Below are 19,107 nucleotides of genomic sequence, written 5' to 3'. Positions count from 1 at the left end.
TGGACAAAAATGGTGCTTGGGTAAATGGACGGCGGGTGCGTGAGACAGCAATTGTAGACGTTGGAGGGGCTTTGTTGACATGAACGGTGGGCGAGAAAAGGTGGTGGCTTTGGGCCGACGAACGGCCGGTAGGGGAGACTGGCCGGTGGACGGGGGGATGGGGGGCAGGATTTAGACGGACTGTGAGTAGCAGGTTAGCCGACGGATGGCTGCCGGGTGGATGAGAGCCGGGGGCACAGCCGGACACAGACGGATGGACGGACGGGTGTGCTGCTCATGCAGGGTGGCGGAGCGAGGGGGCTGGGGTGGCTGGGGGTGAAGGGGGTGGGTTTGTGGGGGATGGGATGGTAGAAGGCGGGGGGGGGGGTGGTTGACAGACTGTGGGCAGTAAACTGGACGAGGGACGGGGGGGGGGGGGGGGCGTTACGGGTGGGGCAGATGGCACCTTGCCGGTTAGGGCTGACGGCGAGGGGAGGAGTGGCAGGTGTCCCCTGGGTCCAGGGTGAGCTGATGAGGGCAGGCGGTGGGCGTGGCTATAGAGGTGGAGGACCGGGAACAACCAGAGGGAGCCCCGAGTTCGAGTACGCTCTGGGCGGTGCCGGCCCTGCCCGGAGGCGTCGGCCCCCAGCCCAGCCTGGGATGAGGAGGGGGTCTCCCAGGCCCCGGACTTTCGCCTTGTCTGCCTGTTGGGCTGACAGGACGCTCCGTCCCGGGGGGAAGCCCTCGCCAGGAACAAAGGGGTGTTTGCGGTCGTATCCATTCTGCCCCTTGTCTTGCTTCTGCCGGGAGGCAGTTCTGTTGACTAGGCCTTCTTGGGGCTCCAGCAGAGTGTCTGGCTCTGCCCGCCTCACCTCCTCCCACCACCCTACCTGTGGCTCTCAAGGCAGAGAGCTTGGAGGCGCTCTCCTCCCAAGCTGGGGGCTCCTTTCTCCCAACTGAGAAAGTGAACTGCTTTGAGGGCAAGGCCCGAGAGAGGCTCTAGAGGGTGGGGTGGTTGGGTCTTGCGGACCCGGAACTTTCTGACCTCCTTGGGCAGGCCACGTCCAGAGACATTGTTCTGTCTGAAGAGGGCGGCAAGACTCCCTGGCAATCAGAGAAACTTCCTGGAAGAGGTGGCATTAAAGCAGGATGAGGTCACAGCTGTAGCCACAGTGTGGAGGTGGGACTGAAGGTGGCAGAACAGGATGAGTTGGGGCAGGTGGGCCGTGAGACCCTGAAGGGGGCATCCTTGCCAGTGGCTGACGTGGGTCCAGATATCAGAGGGTGACCTGGATAGGAGCCCATGCTGAGGCAGGAGACAGGCACCAGCCCTGCCTGGCCCAGCGTTGCCAGGAGTCCCTGCCACCTCAGGAGTGCAGACACGATACGAGGAGTGGCTGAACCCTGGCACAGGTGCCCTGTGTTCACAGAAGGCCCCAAGCTGCACGCACAGGTGCCCTGGGTACCCCGGTACACATGTGGGCACACACTTCGGTCAGGAGCTCTGTGGAAAGTAGCAGAAGGACAAAGTCCGAAAGTGAGTTTCTGCCAATAATCAGGAAATGCCATGAAGCGGCTGCTTCAGGCAAGGTTGGATCCAGGGGCTCTCCAAGCTCTCAGTCTCTGTGTCTGTCTGCGGGTCTCAGTCTCACTCTGTTTCGGCTTGGCTGCCCTGGCTGTTGGTTTCCCTCTATGCACAACCTTCCCGTGGCAGGAAAGGTGGCCCCCAGGACAGCTGGACCCCACACCTCTCTGACTAGGCCGCTGGGCATGGCTCAGTGAGGTCTTTGATTGGTTCCTGTTTCCAACTGTGCCCCAATCGCACGGTGCAGGGTTGCCGTGCTCCGACTGGCCATCTCAGCCCCCACCTAGTGTGAGGGCATTGTGAGTGACAGCCCTGCTCCCCCGCCCCAGGGTGGGGGGACAGATCCCCCGTGGTCCCCACCCAGACTTGCAGAACCTTGGGGATCACCCCTTTCCACTGTCCTGCCCCCCTACCTTCTCTACAGCTCTGTGGGGTGGATCAGCCCAAGGATAGTCCCCAGCTCCTTCCCCTTCCCCTTTGTCCCTGATTTGCTGTGTGACCTCAGGTAGGCTCCTGCACATCTCTGGGCCTTAGTGTCCCTCTGGAGGGACTGAGGCTCCAGCGTGCTTGGTTCTCTTCCTGCGCAGGGAGAGGAGCCGGGCGGCGGGGGGGGGGGGGGGGGGGGGGGGGGGGGATGGTGGGAGGATGAACAACAGCAGCCCCTCTTGGCAGGGCTCCTCCTGTCCCTCCGGTCTCCGCATGAAGTCACCTCTGCGGACAGGCCGTCTCCTCCCCACTGCAGCATCCTCCGTGAAGTGCCCCCGGGGCCCACGCGGTACCGTGGGAGCACAGGAGCTGCTCCTGGGAGGAAGGGATGGCACATGCTCCTCCCAGGGCCGGCTGGTCACCCCCGGGTCCTGCAGTCCTGCACAGACCCCTGCCAGACTCTGGCCCTGGAGGACCCCTCATCCTCGACCCTGCCGAACTCCAGATTTCTCTCGGCCTTTCGTCTGCGCACACACTCGGTGCCAGGCCTGTAGCAGGGGCTGGGGCGCGGCCTTCCCGGATCTGCCGCTGGCCGGGGGGGAGGCAGGGGTGCATGAAGGACGCGCCACAGCGATCTGAGCAGGGCTCTGAGCAGCCAGAGCGTCGGGGACAGTGAGGGGGCAGGCCTCCGTGAGAAGGTGTGTGACCCCCCACCCCCCCCACCCCCAGCTGCCTGTAAAGGCCCAACAGGCTAAGGTCACCACAGGGTGTGCCTCCTGCCAGGCTGGTGGCCACCACTGGCTCAGACCACATGTCCCCCCCCCCCGCCCCGCCCCCCCCACCACAAGAGTGCTTTCACAGACTCCCTCGCATGCTCTCCCCGCCAGGATGCTGGCCTCTGGTCCTCAGACCCGGCTGCCAGCCCAGCCCCCTCAGTGCCCCGGGGGGCCTCTGAGCTCTGCTTTCCTCCAACGTCAGCCCTGAGGTCCAGGGGTCCACTGGGGAGCAAGGCAGGGGGTCGTAGGCTTGGGGACATTCAAAGCTGCCCCTGCGCCTCTAACTCCTTGTCCAGCCCCCGAGGAACATGCCGGATGCCTCCGGGCAGCCCCGCGGCACTTACAGGTCCCAGCCGGCCCTCCACGGTGCCCTTGGACCTCCTCCGCGGACTTCCGTTCTCCCAGTGGCGGTGGTGTTTTTCACGGATCTCTTTGGTTCAGGATTTAGCTTCTGCAGCTGTCCGTTTTCAGGAAACTGGAAACACTCGCTCTTCACGACAAGCAAGCGCATCTCCAGGCCTTCGCCCGTCCGGTTCCGGTACCGTCCCTCAGGTCAGTGGGCGGGTCCAAGCACCAAGGTGAACCTCAGTCACGGAAGACCAGCAAAGTGCAGGGAGGGCTCCGGGGACGGGCCCCTCTCCAGACCTTGATCTTCTCACTAAAGACAGATCCTCAGAGAACGCAGGCGCACGGTGGACTCCGGCATCTTTGCAGGTTTGGTCCTCGGCTCCTGTGGGATGTCGCTGCCTCCGCGAGCAGGTCGATACCAACAGTGGCAGAGCCGGCAGCACGGGGAGGCCTGCACACGTTCCTGCACCCTGGCTTGGCACGAGTTCCTAGCTGGCCCTGCAGAGGTCTTGGTTGGAGGGGTTCAGAACAGAGCGGCCCCACCCCGGCCCCCTGAGCCGAGGGAGGCAGCCCCCGGGTCACCAGGAACCGCCCGGTCCCTCCTCTCCTGGACCAAGCCTCCCAGGTCGCTGGGCGAGCAGGGCTGTCCCCAATGTTGACTCGAGGACCAAAGCCAAGGCCGTGGGCCGGTCTGACGTGCTCCTACACCGTCAGTCCTGGCTGAGGTCTGGGTTCAGGTAGGGGAGCTGCTCCGAGCACCCCATTTCTCATCACACCCGCCCTCTGCTGCTGGACAGCGGCCCAGATCTGCGGCCGCCTCTGCCCAGTGTCCCCACCGGCGCCTCCGGCCCAGGTGCAACCAGCAGGGGGTGCTCTTCTCCTGGGGTTTATTGCCCACTTCCCTTCCTGTAGGACTCCAAAAGTTTCCAAAAGGCTGAAAGCCAAGGATCCAGTTCTGAAATCCCAGCTGAGCCACCCCCTGCGAAGGAGCTGGAAAACCCCAAGCACACATGGCCTTGCAGCTGCTGCTTTATGCCTCGGGCATCCCAGCCCACAGAACTGTCCACACCGTGTCCCCGGGCCAGGAGGTGGGTCAGGGCTGTCCTCGGGGCTCCCACGGTGCCGCTCAGCGTCCCTGCTGTGGTTGCGACCCCGGTGGGAGCCCAAGGCTGAGCACCAGAGACACGGTTGGGGCGCAAGCCCTTCACCACAGGGTGGGGTGAACTGGGACCCTCCAGGCGGAGGGAGGCGGTGCAGCAACCTACATTAGGAAGGGCCGGGGTGGGGGAGGGCCCTGGACTCCCCACTGTGTGTATCACCCTGGCTCTGAGGGCATAGGGTGGGGAGGACTCCCCCCCCCCCCCCCAGTTGAGGGACAGCAGGAACAGTGTGACCAGAGAGCCTGTGTGGGACCCTGGATGGGGCCACCTTCCTGCTGCCCACAGTGCTAGTGGCCCAGGGGGGCGCAGTGGTGACATGTGGGGGAGCAGGGCAGTGGGGGAGGGGCTGGGCGGTTCCCAGGGACTTTGCACTGGTGCCGGAAAGCAGCTTCCACACAGATAATTTGGGGGTGCCCACACGGGCTTCCTGCCCCTGGGCCTGATCCATAGGACCACCTAGAGAAATGCTGAGCTGGGAGGAGGTCCTTCTGGCCCTCCAACCCCAACACTCCTATGAGCAGCTGCTAGAACTTGTCGCCTGGAGCCCTACAAGCACCTGTGAAGGTCAGCGCTGGTACAGTTTTGTTTCTTGGTTTTTGTTTTTTCTAAGCGTGGAGCCCAGCGCAGGGCTTGAACTCACGACCCTGAGATCAAGACTTGCACTGAGATCAAGAATCAGATGCTTAACCAGCTGAGCCACCCAGGTGCCCCTGGTACAGCTTTTTAATAACCACGTTCTAGAAAGGAGAGATGCTGTCCTTCCATGACAGATGAGGAAACGGAGGCTCCAAGAGCACAAAAGCCCACAGCCGATGAAGTGGTGGACCCGGGGCCAGGGGACACCAGGTCTGGGGCCCCTCCACCATTCCAGATGCCGGGGCACCGGCCTGGCAGGAGAGTGGGGGCCACCTCCCCTGCTCTGGACCAGGCCACAGACTTGAGAGAGAGGCTGCCGGGCGCCCCAGCCTCCGGGACTCGCCGAGGTCAGAGCCACTGCCTCGCAGGGGAGGCCAGGAAGCCACGGGCAGGAATGGCTCCACAGTCTGCAGGGTCTAGTGCAAACCAAGCATACGAGACCCCTTCTGCACACGTTAAGAACTTGAAGATGGTGACGGCAGAGGACTGAGCCAAGTGTGGGCCCTTCTGAGTGTGGGGCTGGGTGAGCACACGGGTCACTGCCAAGGCCACTTCTGAGAGAAGAGCCTGGGAGGCCCCACGGAGGCGGGGAGGCGGGGTGGGGGGGGAGGGCCCCCACACCCCAAGCCCAGGGCTCTGCCTGTGGAGACGGCGGAAAGAGAAACCAGGACTCCTTAGTCAGATTTATTTTCCTCTAATCAGACAGTTGAGCATTTCCAAGTTTTGCATTCTACACTCTTACAAACTTTAGTTATTAGCATCAGAAACACAAAAACATCGCAAGACCTCAAAACACAAATAAATACCAAATAAAACCACACACAATATACAGTAAACAAAAATATAAAACATAATAATGCTATCAGAAAACCAGACATGTTGTTAATTCACATGAACAACATGATTATTGCTGAGCAATAACTTATACTGTCTTTTTGTTGTTTTTTTTTTTTAGAAGAGCAGAAAAACAGGACGTGAATCACTGGTCACAATCACTTGGAGTGTCAAGATGGGGCCTCACAGCGAGCGGTTACTACAGACGGCAATTTTTAAAACAGGCGGGTTAAAAATACAGAGTCAAATGAGAGATTGGCCTTCTTTGGTCTTTGTTTTTGGGTAACAGAACTGGACGAAGAGGTGCGCCGTCAGGGAGATTGTGGCTCTAACAACGTCACACAATTGTCTACACGGGTTCACACACTTCTGTGATCACAGATGCTATTCTATAGGTAATTCTTGTAGAAATCCTTGGAAATAATGCCGGCGTTTGTGTTTACCAATTAAGTCAGTTTGCTGTTGAAGGTTATCTTACTTGTCTAATGGGGGACTGAGTTATAAAAACCAATCACCACTAACGGCAGGAGTGGCACAGCCATCCCGGACTTGACCCTCTTCCAATGCGACAGTTCGCGAGACTCAAGATGCAGCAGCGGAAATGAAAGGCAAGCACTGCTCGGCGCCACCAGGGCCTCCCCACACCAGACCGGCCACCTCCGCGCACGTGGGCCACGGGAGGCCAGGGGGCAGCACCCCCGGGGACCCCCACCCCCCGCTGGCCCCGGCTCCCCGGTGACGGCCTGCCCCGCCCGGCCAGACAGTACCGACGACCAGGTCACCTGCCGACACCGGAGCCACACACGGCCCTCACCCGACTTCGGCCCCAGTGGACATAATTCTATTTTGGAGAAAATAAAGCTGTCGGGATTTGCAAATGGAAGACAGAACCATGGTCTCGGGCTGACAGGCAGATTTGGGCGACAGACCCCTCATTCACCTCCCACACGCTCACAAAAGGAAGGGGCTCCCCCCGGCTCTCCTCCGCACTCTGAGAAAGGTCTGGACCAGAAGGAAGAAAACAGTATTGAACAGCTCTGCTGACCCAGAGAAGAGGGACTTCCCTTGGAGGGCTGAGGTTTGGGCACGAGGTCCCAGGAGGAGTGGGGCTCCTGACCGGCCCCGTGAACGCTGGCGGAGAGGCCGGGAGCCAGACACGTCCGTGATGGGCACAGAAGGACAGTGTCCCCCCTCCTTCACGCACAGAGTAGGGAGGTGGTGTGCACCCCCCAGGATGTGAGTTGGGGGCGGGTGGGTTCTGCCACTCTGCCCACCTCCCTTGGGCAGACAAAGAAATGACCCACCACGGGAACCTGCCGTGTTTAAGGGTCTGTCCAGACACCCCGTCCCCTGCTGGCTGCAGGATACCAGGCCTGCCACCGGTGGCCATGACACTGCCTGCTGATGACAGCTGCAGGCCTCACCTGGGACATGTGGCCCCAGCGTGGGTGGCCAAGGACCCCGCCTCACCAAGGTGGGCCGCAGTGGTACAGGGGAAGCCTCGGGGGCATCGGCTCTGCCAGAGAGCCCCCTGGAATCTGGGCAGCATCTGAAGGGCCTGGTGGGGGTGGCCGCCACGGAGGACAGGCTTCCTGTACTCCACGGCCCTCTGGGGTCACAAGGCGAGGAAAAACTGGATCGGGCAGGAAAAGAAAGGCGCATCTGGGCCGAGAGCTCCCTTGCTCTACCTGCTGCCTCGCAAAGGCTGCTCCGGGAGGAGGCTGTGAATTGGGGCCACAACAGTGGCCCCCACGAGGCCTTCCCTGTCCACCTGCACAGCGACCCACCCTCAGGGGGTCAGCGCCACCCTCTTGTAGGACAGGTCTTAGAAGAACAATTTGCGAGCGTTCCTGTCTCCTCTGTATTACCTATGAACCTAGGACACTGAAAAACCGAACTTCTAGAAGAGGCCCAGGTGAGGGGACTCCAGCCTCCCCGGGGCCGGTCTAATCCCCAAGAGCCAAATGCCACTCCGCCACTCAAAGACTCCCAGCCTCTTGGGGCAGGCCCCTCACTCACGCCCACCACGCCGTGTGCTCCCCAGCAGGTGCCCACCCATCACCGACAAGCCCAGCCCCGGGCCGCCAGCCCCCCAGCAGCCTCCATGGTCCGCGCAGGAGTGAGCGGCACGCGTCCAGAGAACCGCACGAGGCAAGCAGAGACAGTGAGTTGTCTTCATTTCCGGCACGAGGCTGACAGGGAAGCCGACTGGCTTGATTCACACGCAAGACTCGGTGGTGGTTTTTCTAAAGCGCTGGAACAGTTTTATCCCATGGGGAAATCTGTCACTTTTAGGAAACAGGAAAAGTGCACCCAATACACGCCGCGTAGGACACCGTTCTCTTGTTGCTGGGACCCTGGGAAGCCGGGAGGGTTGGCCGCTCGGGGACCACAGCCGGAGGCCGGCGCCGGGCGGCGAGCACCAAACCGGGGCACCGAGGAGTCAGGATGGAAGCAATGCCAGGTGTGTCCATCCGGGCAGGTCCTCGCACTCGGGTCCTTCGGGAGGCCGCTCTCCGGACAAGTGCGCGAGAGGGAAGACGTGCACCAAACGGTGGCCAAAAGGCACACGACCCACCCCCCCGCTGTCGCCAATTATTTTCAAGCCACAAGATGAGGCTTCTGCACATCCTCACCCCAGGGGATGGCGCCAGCTCCTGATGCCACGTCCTATGGGCTCCTCGGGAGGAGGCCCAAAGGGCCCGTCATCTCCCACTAGGAGCGTGTGTGGGAGGGGCGACTGGGAAAGCGCCCCCCACCAAGGGACAGATGCTTCCAGAAGTGATTCCAGGTAGCCCACCCCCAGAAGAATTTCAACCAGGAGAGGCAAAGAACTGTTGTTGTTGTTGTTGTTGTTGTTTTACCAGACCAAGAGGTTGCTTTTATCTCAAATGTGTTACTATTGTCCACACTCTTAGTGATGGGGGAGGACGTAGGCATGCCACAGGCATGTCCCCGCTGGTAACCCCTGGCCTCAGGAAAGCCACCTGAGGCCAGGCAGGAGGGGCTGCCAGGCGTCCTGTCTCGCCTGGGTCTCCGGGGTAGAACCAGGGCAAGGTCTGGAGGAGGTCGGGAACACCTTTGAGGGACAGCGGTCCCGCAGCACCCACGGGTAGTCCTTCCTCTCTGCACGGGGACTCACGACTCCTTCTGGACAGGACGGAGGAGGCGGACTGGCCCTCAAAGCAACGGGGGTGGGGGCAGGGTGGGGAAAGTAAAGGAGATGAATAGACGAGCACTTAACTGCTAACGGGCGTGGCAGGTGCTTGGAACCGATGAGGTCACTTACGGAAGGGGACGGCGTGCGCTAGGAGGGCACTTCCAGCAGGCACTGGGGTGGAGGCACGCCCAGGGCAGATGGCAGCACCAGAGACACGGCGGGCCACCGGGCACCAGCCCAACCGTCCCCGCGTGAGCACGGGGGAGCCCAGAGGCAGGCAGTCTGAGGTGCGCGGCCCAGATGCGGTGGTTCACACACACTGGTTTAGCCCAAGGAGCACCCGTCACGTGTAGCACCCATCAGTGGTAAGAGCACCCAGAAGCGCGGCGCACAGCGGGGGGCGCAGGGAGGCAGGGCTCCGGCTTCTAGTCACAGTTGGACCATTGAAAGAAGGTAAACAGTGAGTGAGCTGAGAAGATGCCGTCTGGGCAGGCGCAGGCTGGGACGGTCCCCGGGCCACGCTTCCCGAGGGAGCGGTGGTTCCAGGACCCCGTCCGTCAGCCTGGGCAGGCCCCCCCCGAGAGCGGCGGTCTCTGGAATGCTCAGAGGGTTCTGCTTCGTGGCGGGTGGGCGCCCACGGCCCAGGCGGGGACACGGAGAGGCGCGGTGGCTGCCCCGCTCCTGCCCTGGGGGTGGGACCGCGCCCGTGCTGGGACCAGGCGGCTCGCTCTGGGGGCCCAGAGACTTGGAATCTGTGATGACTGAGCAGTGGAGGCTCCAGAAGCGGAAGCTGAGCCTGGCTTCCTCAGCAGGCACGGGGCTGTCTGAGGGCCCTTGCAGAGGCAGGGGTCTAGTGGTCGAGAGGAACGCCGGGTCAAACTATCACCTTCTAGAGTTACAGTGAACACAAAGCCAGGGTCGAGAAGCAGCATGTCACATCTAAGGCACATAGACAGTATGCCACCACCTCTATGCAAAGATGTCGCCTTTGGAGATCGTTAACAGAATGCAGCAATGTGACAGGATGAAGAAAAACACACCTGCTGTGGCCTCCTTCAGCACGAGCCACCTGCCCACCCCCGGACCCTGGACGCCGAAGGCCAGAGTTGTCAGCAACAGAGAGCGTGTCTGAATACGTGGGGCAGAATTTTAAAAGCCTACAGGATTTTGTTTAGAACTCCAAAGTTCAACAAATGCCCTATTTTAGGGTGAAAACAATTATAAATCTGAAAATGATGCACAGCATCCATGAGCAGTTTCCCTTTCGTAATAATTTTGAAGTAGTGTCATTAACTACGACAGAGATTGAAGGTTACATTTCTAACGAGAAATACAGCAGGTTGAGTATGCTCTTTCCTATCACAAGTGATAACCAGCGTTTGATAGTTTACATTTTCTGCCAAGAAATATCAGTCTATCAACGTTTTAAAACAAAATGTCTGCAGTAACAATTATCTTAGAACTTCAAATTAAAAAATGATTCTGAATTCAGACTTCCAAAAAAGACCTAGGTGTACTTCAGGGTCTTCTGACAAACAAATTATTAAAACAGAGACCAGATGAGGCCTTAAAAATAGACAGTATACTATATTTGAAACAAGATTGCACTCTTGAATTTTAGAATATATTAGAATTGCATTATTATCTCATAAATTCTTCTTTTACTTAACATGCTGACATGTCCAGCTGTCCCCAGGTGTGTGCGTGTGCGTGTGCGTGTGTGTGTGTTTTCTTTTTTTGGTGTTCAAGTTTAAGGAAGAAAAAACCATGGTTCTTTTGTTTAGCATATATGTGTTCCACCTTAATTAACTAGATCTTTAAAAATGAAATGAAAACCTTCTCTGACAGCAGTATCTATCACGTTGGAGGATAAATAATTCTTCAGAGTGGAGCTGCTAGTCTATTAGAAAACATGTCGGGTGTGTCCTCCCACGCGGCTCCTCCCGCCGGCCCGCGGCCACCTTCTGCTGCTTCCTCCGTTCCACAAGGTCCTTTTCTGAGCGCGAGGACCTCGGTGGAGACAGCCGGTTCAAACCCCCCAGAGGAGTTGCCTTCTGCTCAACCCACCTCCCCAGTGACTTGTCAGGGGTCAGGCAGATCCGAAGTATCCACTATGACTTTAATAAAAATGGTATCATCTTTAATATATGTCCCGTTTTCTAGCACAGTTTGGGCCACAAACACCGGGCAGCCGGAGGCGATATTCATCTCCCCGGTGGGTTTCTTGAAGCTGCTGCTGTTGGGGTCCGGCTTGAACGCGTCTCCCAGGTGACGCCGAGAGGACCCCTGATCCATCAGCATGAGTGTCACTTTCTGCTTGAACGGCCAAGGAAGCAGGGCATCGTATTCTCCACGCATGATGACAAAAAACAGCGACAGGTGCGTCCCCTTGCCCATGCCATCCCCGTTCAGGTAGACCCTGGCACACATCTTATAGCCAAAATAGCCCGTGTAGAAAGGCTGGCTGTAAAGGGACAGGGTCTTCCCCATGACGGCTTCCTGCTTCCGCCGCTTGTAATCTCGGATCTTCCAGATCAGCACGCCATTGTAGCTGGCGGTCTCCAGAACCTGGAAGCGCAGATCCATGTCGGCCAGGCGGATGTCGTGGACGCTCAGCATCTGGTCGTGCCGGCTCAGCTGGGACTCCAGCAAGCCTGCCGCGGGTGAGGACAGATGGGGTGAAGGAGGCCTGTGAGTGTCAGGAAGGCTCGGGAGCCCCGTTCCCGCCAGCACCGGCACTAAATGAAATGGCTTTGGGGGCGAGGACCGGCACCTTCACGTGTCCTGAAACACGGGCCTCAGGCCCCTGCCTTGCTGGCCCCCAACACCCACGGCCACAGCCCGCTGGGATGCAACACCGGGGGTCACGGGGCCTTGTGCGGCGCAGGGCACGTCGCTGCGGCGCCTTCCCTCCGGCAAGGCACCCTCAGGGCCCCGTGGGGGCAGGGACAGGCCACCCTCTTGCTCAAGTCCCCCTGACTTCCGGCCTGATGCTTGGAGTCACCTGTACCCTGAGTGGCCTCTCCCCACGTCACTCCCGGTCCTCCGCTTAACCCAGGGGGTTCGGGGGCACAACCTCAGTCCCTCTGCACCAGTAACCCCGGTCACGCAAACATTCCGAATATTCGCTCGGTCCCCAAAGCAGCTTCTAGATCTCAGAAACGCGCTGGTTGAGCGCGCCACCAAGTCTCCTGCCTCACCCGCTGGTCGCTTCTGTCCCCTGGGCCTGACAGCACAGCTGGGAACCCCCCACCATAGCAAGGTGTCCACCCCGCACCCACTCTCTACCGCGCTGGCATCACACGGAGGGGGCGTGTCTACGCAGCACACATTTCTCTCACAAAGGCCTCTCTGGCTGGAGGGCATCGCACCTCTGCACGAGTAGCATCTCACCGGAAATCGCTGCTCGAAGGTGGCGCGTGCCTAACGCACCTCCCGCACCAGCTCAAGCCCCCAGACCTGGCCGGGCTCCCAGCGGTGGACTGGGACGCGTGCCGCCCCCTGGACCCATCCCACCCCCCTGCTCCTGCCCCGCGGCCCTCACCTGTGTTCCGAGCCGCCTGCCCGGCGCTTTTGTCCACACTCTCCAGCTCGGTCACTCGGTTCTGGAGGGATTCCACGCTGCTCTTCATGCTGTCCGCTTCCTCCCAGTTCTGCCGGAACGGGCGGATCTCTTTGTCAAGCTCTTTCAATTTCTCCGCCTGGCTGTCGATTACCCGCTTCCAAATCAAAGGCATCAGAAGGCAAAATGCAGTTAGAACTCTCTGAAGACGCTATGCCACCGCCATCGGACACCGGCTGGTTAGGAAGAGCGGCCAGCCCAGAGCTGCGCGGATGAGCCCGTGCCAGCTCTCACACGGGCACCTCACCTGTCACCCACACCCATCTCAGGGGACACAAGTGCCGTGGATCCCCGTCCCAGAGGAGGGGACCGAGGCACAGGGGCCCCACACCACTCTGTCGCAGGGTCTCAAGTTCAGGACATTGGAGGCTGTGGGAAGGTCTCCGTTTCCCAAAGGGCCAAGCCACATGCAGGGGCCAACGTGAGTCTCCTCGGAGGCTGCCTGGCGCGGGGCAGGAGGGGCCGCCCTGTCTCCGTGGCTACAGACAGCGCCCTAGAACCCTGCCTGGGTCCCGAGAGGGGGCCGCCAGCACCCCGGCACCTGCTCCAGAAACCTGGCGTCTGCACGGGGCTGGCAGCAGGAAGAACCCTGAGGGCAGGTCTTCAGACCCTGGCTGAAACGGAGAGGCCAATCCCTAGGAGGGGGCTGCCCCCCACCCCCCGCACCGGGCTCACTGTGGCCCCTGGGGACAGAAACACTACTGACAGACACGTGGCTGTTGACACAGACGCTGCATTTTATGCTATCTTAAATCATTCAGAAAGCCTTTTTTTTTTTTTCCCCAGAAACACACAGACATTTTAACAGTAAGCAGTGGGATGAGACCCGCCAGCTACGGCAACCCAGCCTATTTTCCAGGACTGGCACACCCACCTGCTGGACGAAGGGTTTTCCCTTCGGAAAAGGATCTGCGTTGTTTTGAAATGAAGCTGGGAAGGCTGGGGGGTTTGGCCCCCTGTGTGGAGCCGCAGGCCGCACAGGGGAGAGCCCCGGGCCTGCCGAGTTCACTTCTCCTTTCGGAAGCCTATTTTTAAACATGGAGTTTCAGCACCTTTGCTGGCTGTTAATAACCACCAAGGAGCAAACATGGTAGGTCTGGTTACTTTTTTGGGGCAGAAGGTTCGGTATTATTCTTCCTCTTCTTTCCAAGAAAACCCGGTATTAGCCAACTTTTAAAAAGCGAAGATGACTTCTATAAAAAACACCCCTGCCCACACTGATGTCACTTATTTCTCTATGTGTGTCTGGAAGCATATTCACTTATTTATTTTTTAAAGTGTATTTGTTTTGAGAGAGAGCAGGAGAGGGGCAGAGAGCGGGGGAGACCAAGAATCCCAAGCAGGCTTCACGCCATCAGTGTGGAGCCCCAAGCTGGGCTTGAACTAACAAATCACGAGATCACGACCTGAGCCAAAATCAGAAGTTGAACGCTTAACTGACTGAGCCACCCGGGGGCCTCCGGAGGCACATTTGAAACGAAGTCTGTTTTCTGGGGACAAGACTCCGACATCAGGACGCCCGAACCCATAATGGATTTCTGATGAGAATCTGCAGTGGCTGTCACGCCCTCTACCCACGGAGAGTGTAAGCTCGGCTAACGTGGGTCCTAGAGAGTTTAAGAGGGGAGCTCATGAAAACCTGTGCAATCGACGGTGGTCCTGAGGGATGCCATTGCGTAACCTGGTGGACATGGGTGGACACGAGCGGCGGAGTGGCTTGGGATGAGCCACGCGTCACCTCTCCGCCTCGTGGCCCCGAGGTAAGAAGGGGGTGACGCCGCGGTGCCTCCCTCCCAAGGCGGAGGATGTGCACGTGGTGATGTCAGGAACGAAACCGCAGTGTGAAATGAGGGCTGCCGTAGGGGCACGGCCCGGACTAGAGCTCAGGGACGCAGAGTTGGCTGGCGGGGGCGGGAGAGAACACGTGCACACACAGGCACGCACACCCACACGCACACGTACGTGCGCACACGCAGGGCTCTACCGAGTCACTTGAAAGGAGCTCCACGCACACAGCAAGGGAACATGTGCTGTTTTTAAACAGGCCCCTCCTCTGCATAAATGGCACGGTGTCGCTCGTCTAAACCAAAGTCTAGAGTGCAGCCAATGTGATTTCACTCTCGAGGAGTGGTCTACACAGCCGCTGCCACGTTTCTGTAAGAACAAATCCTGAACGCAGGTGAGAACAAGAGTCTGGGAGCGAGAGACGGCACAGGTTGCAGGCTTGTAAACAAATCCTAACCGAGAGAGCTGCTGTCAGAGCATCAATTCATCAGTGTCAGGCACTGTGCACTCGAGGGCTTAAGCCACCGTCTCTCTTCCTGTCACTTGCACCATGGGGTCACCGGGACCTACGCACCAAACACTGTGCAAACAGGATGGTGCGGGTGGCACTTGGGGGCCAGGCGGGCAGTGTGCCACACGGCTTTGCTCCTGCCCCCGGGGCTCATCTAGTCTCTGCCAACAACAGGCCAGGGATTCAGCTGACATCTAGGTGGCCTTTTTTCGTTAAGAAAAACAGGTTTTTTGGGGCTCCTGGGTGGCTCAGTCAGTTGCACGTCTGACTGCGGCTCAGGTCATGGTCTCACGGCTCGTGAGTTCGAGCCCCGTGTCGGGCTTTGTGCTGACAGCTCGGAGCCTGGAGCCCGCTTCGCATTCTGTGTCGCCCTCTCTCTCTGCCCCTAACCCACTCACATTCTGTCTCTGTCTCTCTCAAAAATAAATAAATAAACATTAAAAAAATTTTTTTAAAGAAAAACAGGTTCTTTAAAAAGTAAAATATTAGGAAATTGCCTTTCCTGGGTCAGCAAAAGCAAACACACTCTTAAATTCCACTCCTTTTAACCAACATCCGTATATATCTGCGGCCCTCAGGAACTCTGCACTCCATGTGTCCCACCGTATTTGGGGTTTTAGGTCTAATGGAGAATCAGACGAGGAAGGAGAGGACACAGAGACTAACATGTCTGTCATCACCGTGGTGGTCCAATGCATACGGCTGGGGGAGCACTGAGGAGAGCAGGGGTAGGGGAAGGGACGGGTTCTGATGTGAGGAAGGAAATGACGAGAGGTGCACCTGGGAGCCAGGCTCTGGATGAAGAGGTGGAGAAGGCTCTGGAAGGGCTGGAGGGAAGGGCCCCTGGGCCAAACATGCTTCACAGCGAGTCAAGGCCTCCAGGGCTCCAGCCAGAGGCCTTCCACCCACAGTCACGGAAGACTGCCAGCCCAGCCTATCTGTCAGGCCGGCCCCACCGTGAAGCAAAGGTGAGCTTCCGCCTCCCAAAGCATTGCCCGGCTAGACGCAGAAGCCACTGGGGGAAATGCTGGACCATCCCAAGGACGTTTCAGTCCTCGGTGACTTGTCCCTGGCACTTAATGAGATTAGGCATTTCGAGCCCCGTGTGATCTGAGTCCCTTCCTCTCAGTATAGTCTATTTTCCTCCATGCTTCTCCCTCCATGGAGAGTGCCCGCCTACTTAGGACCAGTCGGGGCACCACCCGCATGACCGCTCGGCCCCCACTGCTCTGCACTCCGGCAACCTGGTTCCCCCCTTTCTTTTGGACTTAGGTCTCAGCCGTTTATGAAATTACAAAAGTGTTAAAATATAAATCACACACGGTGGAATGACTAAATTCTACGAAAAAGTAAATTAAATTCAAACTTTTCACGTTGGAAGGGGGGAAATGGAGAGGATGCATGTGATAACATCGGAGGGTTCAGACAAGTGTCCCCGTGACCCCTCTGTGTACATCCTAATTTTATCTGGTCGTAAAAGATGACGTATAAATGACCCCACTACTTATTCACTCTTTCTTCTGTCGGTGATATTTTTAACAGGTGATTTTCTAGCATAACGTGAACTTCCGTGTCCTTTCCACGCCGCTCTATGCACCCCAGGGCAGCCGCCAAGCTGCTGGCAGCCAGGACGCGAGTGGGGCCATGTAGGTGAGTGTGGCCTCTGGACATTCTGAATATTTCCATGGGCACTCTGCAAAATGCCAGGGACCGCCAGCAGGAGGCTTGTTGGTGTTTTATGTGACGTGCTTTTTTGGCTTGATTCAATACCAATGACTTCTAACACAACCTATTATTCCAAACACTGTGTTTTTCCTCAACTCTGGACAACCGCAACATTTTAACACAAACGAAATTCAGGTAATAAATCTCTCTGCAACTTAAGCCACTGTGAATAACCTCTGCTGTTAAAGTGGGAGGAAAGCCATCCTCAAAGATGCTGTGACCCTGAGCTACTAGAAATATTTCACCTTCCAGTTAAGAGGGAAACACACCTAAGTAAAAACACTGAAAAGCCATTTTGGAAACGTAGGTGTGTATATGATGTGCGTGGGGATTAGTCTAACAAATGTATACTGCGAGTAAGCTGACGTACAGAGAAGATCTACAAAATGATACGCTAACCGGGGCCCGTGTTGAGAACAGAAGGGAGGAGCAGCATTCTGATCAGACCTCTTTACACGATCACCCGTTTCTGGCGAAGGCTGACATGTCTGTTCTGAGGTACGCGTGGATCGCTATCGTCAAACAGTGTGGGGAGAGTGTGTGTGCCTCTAGAAGATTCATAACAAAACAGATTGGCTCTGCTTCACCTTAGGAAGTGAAACTTCACGCAAAACTGCTCAGGAACAATATGAAATCTTAAATAATTTTTTAAAACACGGGCTTGAAGTCTTACTTCACCAGCAGTGACTCAAAGGCACAGAAGAGAGGCCTGGGGCTTGTGGTCCAGGGAAAAGGGGGGCGGGGGAAGAAAGAGTGGCCTGTGCCTTTCTCGAGGCTTAAGCAAGAGAAACAGGTGGTCTATCTGACAAAAGTCAGGGCCTTTGCTCAAACGTCTCAATGACAAAGTCCTGAAGAACAGACACGCTCCTCTACCCTGTGATCCAGCCACAGACGTAAGCTTCTTACCTGTAAATGAAGTATTTTGGATTCATTATTTCGAAGCATTTCCTTTTGTCTCTCAATTTCAATTTCAAAGCTACATATCTGATTGTGCAGACTTTGTATGCTCTTGTTTTTTTCTACACTTTCATTCTGTAGCAAGGAAACCTGAAGAAGAAATTCGTCAATTAAGCAAACAAAACATGGTTTTATAAATTTATAACAATTGTACTAATAGTTGCTCACATTTTTGCAATATAGGCCTTCTACCAGCCCAACGTAAGGAGTTCCAGAAAAAAAAAAAAAAAATCCCTTCATACGGAAATGGAGGTCCCGGTAACGTAATAGGAAATCCTACACAGGGTGTTTCTCAGACTCACTCCCAGTAATTAAATAGGGCGAGGTCCAGCAGCCGACTGAATTTCAGAATGAATGGGACACTCTAAAGTTTTTACTGAAAACGAATAAATCTTTCACCAGACAGGCTTTCAAACTTTGACCAGGAAACACAGTAGGAGACATATCCTTACATCTCGCCCCACTTGTACAAACGTTCGTGTGTGTGTGTATCCCTAAGAAACAGGTATTACAAAACCATACTTGCCCTAACCATTCCCATGTTCCCTGATACTTTCTCTTTTATTCTATTTTACTTTAAAAAGTGCCAGTTGCCATCCACTAAATTGTCTCACTTCCACCCACGGGCCATACCCACACTCTGAAAAGCTTTCCCAGCATAATGGGAAAGCACAGTGGGAATAAAAAGCTATATGCATGCTTCAGTTAACCCTTAGGGCCAACTCCTAGCCCTCCAACAGAGACTTGAGGCTTCAGGGGACAGGTGCCCGGCCTGTCGCCCAAGATGACCTTCCACAAAGCTCAATGTATTCACCTGCAAGGCCACGTCAGCCCAAAGAAGGGCCTGCTGGGGGGGGGGGGGGGTGGCGGGGAGCAGTTCCAAGCCCACCTTTGATCTTTTCAAAATCTTTCTGGAAAATAATTAGCTCCCAAGAACCAATTTACACTGGTCTTAAAAGCCCCCAGGTGAGGACTCTGAGGCCAACTCCCATAGGGCTGCCTTCTCACAAGACTGCTCCCTGAGGCACTCTGGCCTTAGGAAAGGCCCCTCTACTGACAGATGTGTCTGGGCACAGCTGCTGCCCCCGAAGACAGAGGGCCCCATGGTGGGCACTGGGACAGCTCCATTCATTGTGCTCCCAATACGGACAACACCTGAGGTGACGGCCCAAGGGCATGTCAGGACAAACCCGGGTGTGATAAAGCACAGATTCCTGGTGTCCCTGTGAAGGCAGACACCTTTCTATATGCAATCTGCTCAGGCAAGCAGCACCTCTGGGCACAATCAGTCTGTTTTGTTTTATTTTATTAATTTTTTAATGTTTATTTATTTTTACGACAGAGCGTGAGTGGGGGAGGGACAGAGAGAGAGGGAGACACAGAACGTGAAGCAGGCTCGAGGCTCTGAGCTGTCAGCTCAGAGCCCAGCACGTGGCTCGAACCCATGGACTGCAAGACAGTGACCCGAGCCGAAGTCGGACCCTTAACCAACGGAACCACCCACGCACCCCAGTCTGTTTTATTTTATTTATTTAAAAAAAATGTTTTTAATGTTTATTTATTATTGAAAGACAGAGAGTCAGAGCATGAGGAGGGGAGGGAC

General features: G+C 57.0%; 1 protein-coding gene across 10 annotated transcripts in view; it reads right to left on the bottom strand.

The window, feature by feature from the left end:
• Positions 1-5,588: 5,588 nt before the first annotated feature.
• The window catches only part of TRAF3 (TNF receptor associated factor 3), a 132,583-nt gene continuing 119,064 nt past the window's right edge, over positions 5,589-19,107 (bottom strand). For all 10 annotated transcript variants that reach the window (XM_042944353.1, XM_042944363.1, XM_042944354.1 and 7 more), the window contains 3 exons: positions 17,454-17,594; positions 12,449-12,623; positions 5,589-11,558 (listed from right to left, as the gene is read on the bottom strand). In XM_042944353.1, the coding sequence (XP_042800287.1) occupies positions 10,987-11,558; positions 12,449-12,623; positions 17,454-17,594 (888 nt within the window). In that variant the 3' untranslated portion in view covers positions 5,589-10,986. The remainder of the gene's footprint in view (positions 11,559-12,448; positions 12,624-17,453; positions 17,595-19,107) is intronic.

The sequence above is a fragment of the Panthera leo genome, chromosome B3, assembly GCF_018350215.1.
Source record: "Panthera leo isolate Ple1 chromosome B3, P.leo_Ple1_pat1.1, whole genome shotgun sequence".
In the NCBI taxonomy this organism is placed as follows: Eukaryota; Metazoa; Chordata; class Mammalia; order Carnivora; family Felidae; genus Panthera; species Panthera leo.
The sequence above is the reverse complement of the archived record's forward strand: the minus strand, read 5'-3'. Positions and strand labels throughout refer to the sequence as shown.